Below are 14,761 nucleotides of genomic sequence, written 5' to 3'. Positions count from 1 at the left end.
GATAGTTTTGCTATATGACACAACCTTGCAGAATTGAGTTCGGTGCTGGATAGTTTTGCTATATGACACAACCTTGACCTTGCAGAATTGAGTTCGGTGCTGGATAGTTTTGCTATATGACACAACCTTGACCTTGTACAATTGAGTTCGGTGCTGGATAGTTTTGCTATATGACACAAACTTGACCTTGCAGAATTGAGTTTGATGCTGGATAGTGTTTACTGATAGTTTTTTGTTCTGAACATTGACTTGGCTCATGGAACCAGTCTTGGGAATTGAATTGTATGTAACACATCACACTAAATTTTGCTCCAAGTTGCATTGATTTAATTTAGTTCAACACTGTTGAAGCTACAGAACTACAGAAATTATATATCATATGAAACTAAGAATACGAACTAGTTTGTTACCTTCACCCAGGCACTATAGATCTGCCTGTTGTGAATTCATTTCTCATTGTAGGTATATCATCAAAGTTATTATGTCTCCCTCCCCTTATAAGGGGAGACATTTTGTTTTTGCTTGAGTTGTCTGCCTGTCCCGTCAGTCAAAAATCATGTCCGTTCTATATCTCTTGACCTGCTTAAAGGATTTTGAAATACCTTGCCACAAATGTTTAAAAAAATTGAAATGATGTGCAGAGTGCTGGATTCAAGGTCACACATAGAGGTCAAAGGTCATATGACTACATTGCATGTCTGCTCTAAACGCTCCATGTTTAGTGAACCGCTTGAAAAACAACTCACTACAAATGTTCACCATATTGATATGATGAGCAAAGCACAATTTACAACCAGCTTGGTTCAAGGTCAAGATCACACATAGAGGTCAAAGTTCATATTATATTTTGTGTCCCATCCATATCTCATGAACCGCTTGAAGACTTTTGAAAAAACTCGCCAGTAATGTTCACCATTACTAGATGAGGTGCAGAACCCATGTTACAACCAGTTCGATTCAAGGTCACTCTTATGGGTCAAAGATCATATGACTACATTTCGTGTCTGCTACATATCTCTGAATGAGACAAACATAAGGGAGACAATCTGTTTTTGATTCAAAAACAAACGTTTGTGTTTAGTTTCTTACTGTTGGAAGTTTTGGAGCAGTTACAAATGTGTGTCTACTATATAAAGGCTAATCAACAACTAAATGAACGTGACGTTGGACCTGGCTGTTGTATTAGATACATCATAATACCTATAATCATAGTTTGTGCAATGTTATTTCAAATTTTATAAAACATTTTTTTTACATGTAAAATGAAACTATAATATAACATAAGATTGTGAACTTGGAACTTAACAACCAGGGTGTTGTATGCAACACATTGCCTATCAGTGGAGAACGTTTGTTGTGCTCACTTTTGGAATATAAACACTGCTACTTTGTGATAAATAAAGTGGTTGGGCACTTCTAGTCTTTTATTTATAAAATTCACAAATCAATAATGGCACTAATCACAACAAAATCACACTTTAACACACATTTTCAGCATTAAGAATAGTAAAATACTAGAATGATAACCTGCATCATCTGACTGCCCAGAATGATGTTGGTTTATTGTGTACAGTTCTGGCACGTGCTACAAATGAGGTAAAAGAGGAGACACAGTTTCCAATGAAGTGGTCCGCCTCACCGAGAATGTACAGGTCCAACTGGGGAAGCCAGGGGTCTTGGTGGAATACCGACACCTGGGTAGAATGAGGAAAATGAAAATTTTAATGCGAGGAAACAGCAAATGAGAGTCACCAGAGAATGGGAAGTGTGTCGCTGAACTTCATGTGTAAATGAACCTTTAAAAGAACTTGGGAAAACCAACATGAATAAACCCAAAGCCTATACTAACATTAAACAAATAAAAAAAAGAAGCCAGTGTTTCTGTCCATTTTGGGAAAATGTGCCTAGGCAAATTGGGAACATTTGCGTTGTAAAATTATCAATTTGGGAAGATATTTAAGGCCTATTATGTAAACCAAGAACATCACCTGGAAGTGCTGCTAAATAAAATTTTAAAATGTAAATGAACAAATGCACTGAAAGATTGGTTCCCAGGGTAAAAACTCCATAGTTGCAATAAGGCATATTGTGTGAGTGGAGATGACAGGCTTTTCGTTACAGCGATTTCATCTCATGTCAGATTTTTTTTATTCAAATGGGAAAAAATATATATATATTTGGCATTGAGAAAGGGTCAGACATTCTGACCCGAAAGATGGACAGAAAAAGCCAAACTGTTTCTGGCAACACTTTTATACATGTAGAAATAATTAATTTGAATGATTACCTTCAGATCTGCCAAATGACTTCCTATCTCATGTATAAGAGGGTTTTTGTCTGTAGCTACATACACAACTGTAGCGCCTGTCTCTTCTACGTGCTCCTTAATTTGACTGCAAATACAAAAATATACATGTTTACCATAATTGAGACATGAAAATCAGTACCAGTAGCATTAGTCTTCACATTTTAAAACTTACATATACTTATGTTACATTGTATGGGGTCAATATATGAATGAGTGCTGAAATCAGGACTGACATATTTCAGACGAATGTACAGTTGTGAAGTTTATTTTTTAGGCGAACAATTGTATAAATCTAGAAATGTCTTGAAATTGATAGAAATGGCAATTACTGTATGAATCTGTATTAAACTGTGTATACGACACACTTTTTTGCCCTGGAATTCAATTTAATGAAAAAATGCCTGTGCCCTATCTAGACTCTTTTTTCTCACATCGATTGATGGATTTAGTTATTTCGTGAAAACAAAAATGGCGTTCTTATTTTCTCTTTGCATCCTATCTATGGGATTTTGAGCGTTGTCCAGTTAGCGCAGTGGTTAGCGCACTTGCATCTCACCAAGGCGACCCGGGTTCGATTCCCGGCCTGGGCACATGTGAGTTTGGTTAGTGGTCACCAAGCCGGACAAGTAGGTTTTCTCCAGGTACTCCGGTTTCCCCCACAACACAAGACCACACTCTCGCGCAACATCGTGCCAACTAGAGCGATTAATATAAGTTGCAATAGCTTGTTTCACAATCGTTGTAAAATTAAATAAGTTTAAACTAAACTATGGGATTGAGGTTTTTTCCCGTTTTCTTACGTGTTGTTTTGCCTGCGCCCTATCTATGCTAGCATCCTATACACAGTATAATATGGTAAGAAGCAATTTCAATGCAAGTCTTAGCCCCTTAATCCTGTTTTGGGCCCGAATCCCTCATTCCCAAACTATATCATCATCCCTGATTGTTGTAAATGCTTAATTGAATTGAATTTGAAATCTTGATAAATTGATAAATTTTACAAACACCAATACCAATTTGATTCTACGTTTCAGCACCAGTTTCCAACTTCGAAACCATCAAAAGTTCCTTAGAAAGAACAAATCCTTTCTTCACAACAAATTTCACTAATGCATTGCATAAAGAAAGCACCATATACATGATTTTGCAGCCCATACACCTAGAAAGATGAACATGATATATATCTTGACTCAAATCCATTAGTTAAGTGCATGCAGATCTAATTCATTTTTCTTTGAATAATATAGATATAAAAGTTTGCTTTTTCATTATAATGACAGATTTTCAAACTACCCAACGACATTAAACATAAATTCAATGTGGCATAACCTTATACATGTAAATCATGTGATATGATACATTATATCTAATTAAGCCAAAAAAAAGCATTCATGCCATATCCGCCGGAATTCCAACCCATCCCCTGGTCCCGCGCCGAATTAAATTATTTTATTTTTTTAGAAACTTGTTCAAGGTTGACAGTGGAAAGCATCCATAATAATCATGAGTGTGAAATCGATGAAGGACCATGATGACTAAGTCCAAAAATTTGTAAATAGAGTGTGTTTCTGTATTTATTCTTATGTCATAAATGTAGATATTGCGCTAAATTTTGCTGGCTATAAATCACCTTGAGTAATATAAAAATCCCCTGGAATTCAGACCAAAATCCCCTGGGAAGCTCTCAGAAATATGGCATGTATGGGTTAGGGTTACATCCTTTTCAAAAACAGGTAGGGTAGGTAAACTTTTTTAGTTTTTATTAGGCTTTATATAAGAACGTAAAATTCATCATGAGAAAATGGTGTTGAATTATTCTTCGGAATATAGTATTCAAAAGTTTTAAGCTACATAATTTCTTTTACACACTAAAAAAATATTTATTTTTTGTACCAACCGACTATAAAAACGGTAGGGTCGGTGCCTATTTCGTAGGTAGGTTCAAGTAACCTAAACCAAATGTATTTTTTAAGGCCAATATGAAAACCCTCTTACCTGAGAATAATGTCTGTGGATGGAAAGCAGATTTCCTGAGTGACCTTCTCGCTCGACCGAGGGTTGATACATTGCGGAGATGCCATAAATGATGACAAACCACCTTCAAGGTGACCGCAAGCCTTCTCCTAGAGAAAAAACATATAATGTATCCATTACTAGGTGGCTGCAATGCCTCTTCTAGAGAAACATACCTGTTACTAACTCTATGCATACAACAGAAAGCCTAAGTAGCCTCCCCTGACTGACAATTAACACACTGGGGAAAAGGCATTATCTTTGGTTGACCATCTTCAAGGTGGCTGCATGCCTTCTCCTAGAGATAAAACATATCCATTACTAACTCAACGCATACAACAGAAAGCCTGAGTAGCCTCCCTTGACTGACGGTTAACACACTGGGGAGAAGGCATGAACAATGGTTGACCATCTTCAAGGTGGCTGCATGCCTTCTCCTAGAGATAAAACATATCCATTACTAACTCAACGCATACAACAAAAAGCCTGAGTAGCCTCCCTTGACTGACGGTTAACACACTGGGGAGAAGGCATGAACAATGGTTGACCATCTTCAAGGTGGCTGCATGCCTTCTCCTAGAGATAAAACATATCCATTATTAACTCAACGCATACAACAGAAAGCCTGAGTAGCCTCCCTTGACTGACAGTTAACACACTGGGGAGAAGGCATGAACAATGGTTGACCATCTTCAAGGTGGCTGCATGCCTTCTCCTAAAGATAAAACATATCCATTACTAACTCAACGCATACAACAAAAAGCCTGAGTAGCCTCCCTTGACTGACGGTTAACACACTGGGGAGAAGGCATGAACAATGGTTGACCATCTTCAAGGTGGCTGCACGCCTTCTCCTAGAGATAAAACATATCCATTACTATCTCTACGCATACAACAGAAAGCCTGAGTAGCCTCCCATAACTGACAGATAACACATGGGAGAGAAGGCATGAACAATGGTTGACCATCTTCAAGGTGGCTGCATTGCTACTCCTAGAGAAAGAAACATATCCATTACTAACTCTACGCATACAACAGAAAGCCTGAGTAGCCTCCCTTGACTGACAGTTAACACACCGGGGAGAAGGCATTAACGTACCAGGTACTAACTACACGTGTAGGATATTTCCTTAGACCACCCCTGACTGTAGGTTTACAAACTGGGAAAATGTCATGACACACAGATGCCATTAAACCATTGACCAAGGTTTAACATTTCTCTCAACATTTAAGAGAGAGAAAGCTTTTCTGTTTCAATCTGTATTATTTTTTTTTCGCTTTCTTATCATACGAGTGTTGACCACCAGCATATGGTGCAGCACTGCTCTTTTTTTCTTTAAACCTAATATTGGACATGAAAGATGCACTCTCATAGATTGACTGTTTTGACAACTTTTTTTTTTTGTCTTAGAATCAGTCAATTTTTGCGTTAATGTCTGGAACCAGACTGCTGACAAAAGATCAGATTGCAGGTTTCCATAAAAAGTTCTGTTTTTTATTGCCCAAAAACACATTTTTCTTAAAGCATTAGTTACGCCTTTAGCTATAAAACATTTTTTAACGTAAATATGAAAACTGCTATCTGATATTTTGTGAGCAGTCTTATGTCAATGATATATCAATGTTTTCCAGAGATTTACACAAAAATTGGCTTATTTTCGAGCTATATGTACTTATGTAGTATATGTACATACAATTTGTACGTACAATTTCAAACAAGCAACTCACCCAATCTGGACCATTCCTGAGATGTATCCCTACATATTTTCGCCCCGGGAAGTTTTGCTGTATATACCTCTGCCCCTGTTCAACAATGCTGTCAGACCACTCCATGTACTGCTGCAGGGCACGGTGTTCTGTTGCCATGGGAAACGAGGCAGGTGCTCCCTTCAGGGCAACGACTGGGTATTCACTAGGTGAAAATCTGAAGTAGATAATGGGAGCTACATGCCTAAACTCAACATACGTGTTCATATTGAAACTGTTACTGTAAAATAATTTGTTCTCATTTTGAGAGTGTTGAATATTCACAATTTTTCACATATCCTGGTATGGGGATACAATTTTAAAGCTGCACTCTCACAGAATGATAGTTTTGACATTTTTTTTTATTTTTTTGTCTCAGAATCACCTAATATTGGTATCAATGCCTTCAATTCAGTCATTTAAGATAACTCACAATAAACAAGATCTGAGTTGTTTGGAAAACTGTCTAATTTTTCTTTAAGTATATATAATGCTTTTAGCCATCAAACATCAATTTTAGAACATAGATATGAAAAACTGTGATCTGATATTTTGTCAGCAGTCTCACATCACTGGTTTCTAGATGTTTACCCAAAAATTGTTTTTTTCGAAGACAAAAAATAGGTTGTCGAAACGGTCAATCTGTGAGAGTTCAGCTTAAATTCAAAGATGTTTGCCAATTACAAACTATATATAAATTGGTCACAAACCTCAAACTTTCAAAAACCAAGAAATTGCAAAACAGGACCTCCCTGAATTAAAACAATCACCAGGCCCCAGTATCCCAAAAAATCATAAGTCTTTCTAGTCAGGATCAAGCTTAGTTTGCAATTTTTGTTTTGATATTATTTTTTTTTAAATTCCCATTTTTAAGGGCTCTGAGACATGATTATCATGATAACCTCTTTTGCATTTGTAAATCAAGTTTAAGACAGGAATTTTACAAATGAAATAAAATACATAAGCCTGATATACCTCAGAACCTTTGAGAAATTGGGGCCATTTCTGCTGTTACAGTTTCATATTTGGTACACAAATGGCTTATGTTACATGTATTCTAAAATCAAGTATTGAATTTCAAATTATAATGTGCGCAAGAACTTGGGACTAAGATACTTAAGGGCAGCTATACTTTCTGCTCATAGTATGATAATCTTTATGTATGTATCAATCTTTCTAGATACAAATTTCATGAAATATACATGCCATCGTACATGTTATTACTGTCAAACTTTTATAATACATTTTAATGACACTAAACTATTTTAATACCTTTGAACCCATCGCTCTGGTTCATGATAAGCGACTGTGAAAGCCTTCATGGAGTCAAAGTTCACACCCAACTCGTCCCAAAATGGTCCAAATGGATTACCTGTTCATAACAAAATATTAAAAAACTGATCAGCAGGTTACAGATGAGAAAATAAACAAACAGCAAAGTATATATTTACCATTTGTTTTTTTTGCAGGGCCATAAGGCCTTAAATTATCTCTACTGCGGCAAAAAAAATGAAATAAGGCTAGTTGAGTTCACCAGCCTGACCCTAAAATTTAGGTGCCTTCTTGGCACAAATGTTTGAATTAGGGGGTAAGAAAGAGTGTAACTTAGTAGAACTAACTTGTCAGTAAGATCTAAAGATCCACATAGGAATATCTTGGCTGTTTAAAAAACATTTTTACCCCATTTCATTTCTTTCAAAAAAACCACATCAAAATGTGTTTGCTCGTTATGTCAGGGACAGGCCAAAATACTTTGAGCCTTGGGCCTAAAAAAAAAAATACATTTGGTTCGGGTTACCCGACCCTACCTACGGAATAGGCGCCGACCCTACCATTTTTATAGTCAGTTTGAAAAAAAAATATGAAAAACTAAAAATTTTTTTTATATTTTTCGGGTTGTTTTTTTTAAATTGCTTTCAATATGTAGTTTAAACCTTAAATGCTTATACAGAAGATAACTTTAACAATATTCTCCAATGATAAAAATGATATTCTTATATAAAGCCTAATAAACAAAAAAACAAAAACAAAAAAAGCCTACCTACCCTACCTATTTTTGAAAAGGATGTAACCCTAACCAAACAATTTTTTTTTTTAGGCCTTGGGAATATTAAGCACAGATGGAATGCTTACACAGGGTAAAACAAAATCGGTCCTTTACATCAAGTTCAATCCAACAAGGTTTCGATGTAGAAACTTTCCTCTAACTTCTCACCCAAATGAATCATCCATTTCAAATTCTTGAATTTGTTATTAACTTATATCATCATAAATGAAAGTAACAAAATAACCAAGTCAGATATTACTTAAGATATCTGTAGATGTAGAAAAATGAAAATATGCAAACTACCGGTATGAAGTGTTCCTACAAATTGGATTATTAATCAACCATTGGTCTGATTTTAAATATGACAATAGATAGTAAAGTTAAGTTTGATTACAACTACTGCATAACATACGTTTATTTTCTATCAAGGGTCTTGAATTCCTACTCGAGGTTAAACAAAAAGAAACCCAAAGATCAACACACAATAGCAGGGTTCGCAATAAGGTTCGGTTGAACCATCTCAAATAGTATATATTAACCGAACAGTTACTACTTATTCTACTCAAAATTCATTTGTTTTTCCAAATTTGTACCAGCGCAATTGCCATTTGAACCGTCAATTTGGCCGGCAGCCAGTCCTTATTGAGAGCACTTCACTAGGGTTTTAGCTGAAGGGTAATGGAAGGGTGCTACACCCTGTCTTTTTTCGGTAGCACCCTTCTTTCCTCATGCAGACCAGCATGGGCAACCTTCTGCCTTCATAGAATTAAATGCTCAAGACAATCAAATATTCTTTTGTATTTTCTAAACCTTATAAAAAATTTATAAATACAAACACCCTTAACATACCTGGCAGTTTAAACATACCATAGCAAGATTCAATGTGGCCATTTACTCTTAGCACCCTGTCCCTTTTCTGCAGCACCCTGTTCTTTTTATATCCTGGCTAAAACCCTAATACTTACCTTCCTTCATTTTACATTCTGTGTTCTCATCAAAGGAGAAACAGAACCCGGTCCTCTGTCCGGGGGGCCACACTGTGGGGGCAAGGTCCCGCATAAAATCCTCTGCAAGTATCACCCTGTGGTATTGAGCTAGTTTTTCAATCTTGAACCAGTCTGTGAAGGGGATGTTTTTCTGAAAATGATGGTTGAACTTAATCGACTATGACAAAATGTCACTCCAAGAAACAGTATATGAATGAATAGTATGAATGTACAGTTGGGCAATAAAAACAGAAATCAGAAGAAACAATATAACAAATTCTTAAAATTTGAGACTGAAAGTTAGCGAACCGCAGATGAACATCAACCTGTATATATTTGGAGTTCTAACAGCTGATAATTGCAAATCCTTAAAAAGCGAGTGTTATGTTTGAGTATGAGGGATTCATGCCTATTTTTAAAAAGGGTCAAGGGGCTTTTGTTTCTAAAATCAATTGTATTCTTTTCAATGTACGTCCAACTATTTTTGATGCAAATGTCGGAGCAAAACATAACCTATACAACTGCATCCTCGGCACCCCAGCGTATCATAACCTATAAGATACCCTGAGCAAAATTGGCTAAGGAAACTTCGTAAATCTTGAATATTCATAAGCATTTTCCGACCAATGAAATGGCCGAAAACAAAAAGGAAAGAATCTCCTTTGTGAAGAGCCACCGGCATATTTAAAAATATCATGAGGTGTGTCTCATGCAACCTATCAAGCGGCTGGATTTCACCTTATTCATGAGTATGAGATTTTTACAGATGATTTGCCCAGATTATCATATAGGTTATTATACGCTGGGGTGCCGAGGATGATACAACTGTAATATAGTCTGTAGTTAAAAGCTCTCAATGTTGATTTCAGGATTAACTTAAGAAGCTACGGCCCAAATTTCTCGAAACTTCTTTAAAAGGTTAACGTGCTTAAGAAGCTTATTTCAACAAGCCAAAATTACATACTTAAATTGAATTTCATTAAATGAAATGGTTTATTGTAAGTATTATAAAGATAATTTCTATCGAAAGTATAAGAACTGTTTAAGAAGTAAATATAACACAAACTATTGAAAAACAAAAATAGTGAGCTCAGCTTAATACTGTTAGAAAGGGTTTAAGAAGTTTTGAGAAGTTTAGGCCTGTTATAAATGTCTTTCCCAGTTGCCCAAGAGGCATGTCTCTGCAAGTATTCTATCTATAGTTGAGGGACTTAAAATCTCAACTGGCTCCTCAGTATAAAACTTTGAAAACCTGTCCACAGGCTGTCTTAGAGCCAGTTGGTACATTTAAAAGATTTGATTGGTCGATAGTGGTTATTGGATAAATATCGACCAATCAATGAACAATTTGGCTCAACCACAAAAATAACCAGTTTTATACATTTTTCTGTAGATATATTATGTCAAGAATATCAGGTTTACCAAGATTCTATACAGTTAATCCAAGTTGTTAAGACATGAGGAAGATTCATGCGTATTTTTTCATGAAACAAACAAACAGTTACAGTTGCACCAAGGTTATGACAATACACAGTCATCTGTATTAGACTATTGGATGAACAAGCTCAAATTCTTATACTATTGCTTGGCATCAAATTTTTGAACGAGCCCTGCTATATAATATTCAGAATTTGAGCAAGCCCAGACGACATTTTACCAGTTCAGGGCTTGCGGGCTTGTGCTTATTTCAACCACTGCATACATGCATGGAACTACCTCATATTGAGCAACCCCTTGATTTAAATACAACAGGAGACCATGTACTTTTATTACTAGCATCATCCTATTGAAAGTATTTCATCTTGCGTTTGAACTCACATATGTTCTCCATGATGGCAGAATTAGTGTTCTGTTCACGGCTTTTGCAAACGCCAAGCCACCAAGAAAATGCTCTGCTTGATTTCCAAATCTCCCTGAAAATAATCGTAAATGTTATATCAATTTTACATGTCAGACAAGTGGACAAGATATTTCAAAGATGTCCCAACAGTGACAATGGATACAATTTATTGTTTTGATCTTAAAGATTCACTCTCACAGATTGAACATTTTGACATTTTTTTTTTATCTTGGAACGAGCCAATTTTTTCACTCTCACAGATTGAACATTTTGACATTTTTTTTTTATCTTGGAACGAGCCAATTTTTGTGAAAATGCATGAAAACCAGTGATACAAGACTGCTGACAAAAGAGCAGATCACAGAAAATAAATGGTAAATGTTATATCAATTTTACATGTCAGACAAGTGGACAAGATATTTCAAAGATGTCCCAACAGTGACAATGGATACAATTTATTGTTTTGATCTTAAAGATTCACTCTCACAGATTGAACATTTTGACATTTTTTTTTTTTATCTTGGAACGAGCCAATTTTTGTGAAAATGCATGAAAACCAGTGATACAAGACTGCTGACAAAAGAGCAGATCACAGTTTTCATATTTACGTTTGAATATTGATTTTTTTTGCTAAAAGTGTTACTAGCGCTTTAAGAAAAATGAAATTTTCGGCAGTTTACCAACAATTAAAATCTGTTCTATTTCTGATCCATGAAAAAAGTGGATGAAGTAAGGCTACTCTACCATATTGTAAAGGGTAAAATTCAATAACTAGTGTGCATATAAGTGAATAAGGTTGTAATTAATTCGCACAGCAGTTATAGCACAGTTATAGCACAGTTAAGCTCTACCTTCTTGTTACCATTCCAATAAAGGCAATAAATATAATCTAATTTTTACCCATGCATAGACAGAATATGAGGTATCCATTTCCGTCCACTTCAATACTGGGTTCAGTATCCTCAGTGTCAGCTGATACAGCTAACAGCAGCCAAGACAACACAACATGTAGGAAAATATTGCCCTTCATCTTGTTTTAATTGTCACACGCTTGATGGAGAGTTCTGAAAAAAAATCAAATTGGCACCGATATCTTAAAGGGACTAGACAACACATGGTCCAAATTTCGGCAAATACAGTATTTCCTCAAGACAAGCCTAGAATTATCAATACCAAGTAGTATGAGGCTAATAATACATCATTTAACACAATTAAAAGAATATTTTGAGTTTAACCTTTTAAAAATAGTGCATAATGGTTTCCCAGTTTATAGTGTGTAAATTTGGCATGTGACAGTCACATGATTAGTACAGATACATATTTCGATGCCATACATTTCTAACTGGAAAAATATACAAAAGCTGCGAAATATGCTTGCGTTGTAATCCATGGGATGTATGGCCAAATTGGGAGAGTGGACACTATAAATAAAGTTTTTGCCAATTCAAGGGTCACAACTCTTGAGTGACAAAGGTAACATGGTTGGTTTTCGAATCTGACCAACATATTCTACAAACACACATTCTGACCAAATTTGGTGATGATTGGATAAGGGCTTCTAAAGTAATTTACCAGATAATATAAATTGATGGGCACTACTTCTTGAGTGACTAAAGAGGTATGGATGGTTATCAAAATTGTCATATTATGCCGATACACATTCTGACAAAATAAGGTGGTGACTGGACTAAGAATTCTAAAATTATTGAACATACAAGGCCAATGTTCGGTAATTTCTATGATATAAGGGCGATAACTTGAGCGCCTACAGCGACATGGCTGGTTATCGACTTTTCAGATAAATTAAGCCAATAAACATTCTGACCAAATTTGGTGATGATTGGATTGCTTCTAAATTTATTGATCAGACATGAACAATTTGAGGTAATTTTTAGAATAAAAGGGTGATAACTCTTCAGTGACTAAATCTACATTACTGGTGATCTAACTTGTCTGAGATAGTATGCCCATACTCATTTTGACCAAATTTGGTGATGATTGGATAAGGGTTACAAAAGAATGAGACCGATTTGAGGTAATTTCTGTAATCAAATGGCTAATCAGATGAACAAGAGTCATGATATGCTATAACTGTAATGAAATGTTCATCAGTATACAATATATTTGTATGCTCTGCCTAACAAAGTTATTCAAGTTATTTTAATGGCAAAATTATGCTTCAAAAGGATATTTTTTTCTGTTTTAAATATTAAGCTATAATGCACAAGTCACAAGTCCCCCCCCCTCCCCCCGTTCGGGTTTCTTGACCTTCCAGGTGGTCCCGCAGTGCTGAGTGAATGCAGTTGTTTTGTTTTTGCGGCGAAAACAGCTGGGAATGGGCCTTACCTAGGATGTCCCTGGGGTGCGGAGGCATTTGGTGGGTATTTCACAAACAGTTTGTCTCTGCAGAGCGGGGATTTAACTTGACAATAAGGTTAAGTCCCAGCTATTCCCCGGATCTGGTGGTGGTGGTGGGGGGGGGGGGGGGTTTAGGGGCGTGGTTACGATTGACTGGTGCATAACACATAACAAATTTAGAAATACCTGAAGGAAAATATTCCTGTTTGTTGTTAATATTTTGAAAGCATCCAAGAAATACTACTGTGATACTTCATGTATTATACCCCTTTTATCTTTGAAGAGAAGATGAGTTAAAGTCTATTTTAGCGAAACAATTATTTAGATATTTTAGAAAACTACATAATTCAAAAGACAATCTCAGAAAGTGTCAAGAACTGATCATGCACCTACTTAGTCCAAATAATTGTACGTTGATTATTTTTTTTTACGATTTTTGATATGGCAAATCTTTCACAAACAAATTGTTTTGTACCAAAAGTGGGTAGTTATTCTGATTGGGATTCCGGGTTAAAGCATTGTAACAGTCCGCTGTAGGCAGCGGATGTGAGTTCATAATATAACATTCCGTTATAGACGGAAGTACGTTTGTAGTATGTATGTTAACTTGGTAATATGCAAATTAGCAAAGCCCGGGATCTGTAGGAATAGAGAAGTTAGTGTAAATTAAGACCAGCAGACCCCTTCAGGGTCGGGCATGCTTTTCTCTGAAGGGATCTGTTGGTGTTTGTTGACGTCGCACGTTACAGCATATTGTGTCCATAAAATATCATAAAAACAAGAAATATTACGAGAAAATGTTATTTCATATTAGATCCGTACATAAAAAATAATTATCCAACGAATTTCCATTTTATTCTGTCAAAACATAACAATATATACATGAAGGGCACCTGCAAGGCTGCAGTTCAGTTTTACAACAATTGGAACACTCCGGCCATGGGCGAGTTGTTACAATGGTATTTACGATTTCTCGAAGATTGTCGAGGGTGGCCAAGTTATTGAATCCAGTATAACACGTCTATTATTTTAGAGTAGCACCTACTGTGATTCACTCAAATGAAAAGTGAAATATTAAATTAATCTCTTCAATTCCTTACTCTATTTATCTTTTAACAAATATTTTTCATCGATAATGAGATGAAGTTTTATTTTTATTACAAGATCAAAAATACAATATATTACTTGCAGGTATTTTTCTGATATGACTATATAAGTTCTAAATCTGTGCATAAAATTACTGATATGACTACTAGCTATAAATCTTTATATGCATTAAATTAGGACCAATTTTATCTTCTTTACTGTTCATTTAAGAAAATAGATTGATGGGTTATACCTGGGACCAATAATGTAATCCTACTACCATGTTATACCATATTCATATATATATAAGTCTTGTTAGGTCCACATCACTTCCTGGTTGAACTCCCGCCAAAAGTCAGATACGCACAATCTTACCT

The 14,761-nt window shown here is 35.7% G+C and overlaps 1 protein-coding gene across 1 annotated transcript; it reads right to left on the bottom strand.

Moving 5' to 3' along the window:
* Positions 1-1,412: 1,412 nt before the first annotated feature.
* Positions 1,413-14,759, bottom strand: LOC128214637 (GDP-fucose protein O-fucosyltransferase 1-like). The gene is made up of 9 exons (XM_052921203.1): positions 14,638-14,759; positions 11,841-12,004; positions 10,919-11,013; positions 9,080-9,251; positions 7,340-7,439; positions 6,050-6,245; positions 4,304-4,431; positions 2,288-2,393; positions 1,413-1,694 (listed from the first exon to the last, which is right to left on the bottom strand). The coding sequence occupies exons 2-9, from the start codon at positions 11,968-11,970 to the stop codon at positions 1,533-1,535; spliced, it is 1,089 nt and encodes a 362-aa protein (XP_052777163.1). The 5' UTR covers positions 11,971-12,004; positions 14,638-14,759; the 3' UTR covers positions 1,413-1,532.
* Between the last annotated feature and the right edge of the window lie 2 nt (positions 14,760-14,761).

Source organism: Mya arenaria, chromosome 13, assembly GCF_026914265.1.
Source record: "Mya arenaria isolate MELC-2E11 chromosome 13, ASM2691426v1".
NCBI classification, from domain to species: domain Eukaryota; kingdom Metazoa; phylum Mollusca; class Bivalvia; order Myida; family Myidae; genus Mya; species Mya arenaria.
The sequence above is the reverse complement of the archived record's forward strand: the minus strand, read 5'-3'. Positions and strand labels throughout refer to the sequence as shown.

Coding starts and splice junctions, on each gene's coding strand:
- LOC128214637 (XM_052921203.1), bottom strand. CDS start 11,970: ATGAAGGGCAATATTTTCCTACATGTTGTGTTGTCTTGGCTGCTGTTA. Junction 11,014..11,840: donor CATATTCTGTCTATGCATGG/GTAAAAATTAGA, acceptor GATTATTTTCAG/GGAGATTTGGAAATCAAGCA. Junction 2,394..4,303: donor TCCACAGACATTATTCTCAG/GTAAGAGGGTTT, acceptor TTGTATTTGCAG/TCAAATTAAGGAGCACGTAG.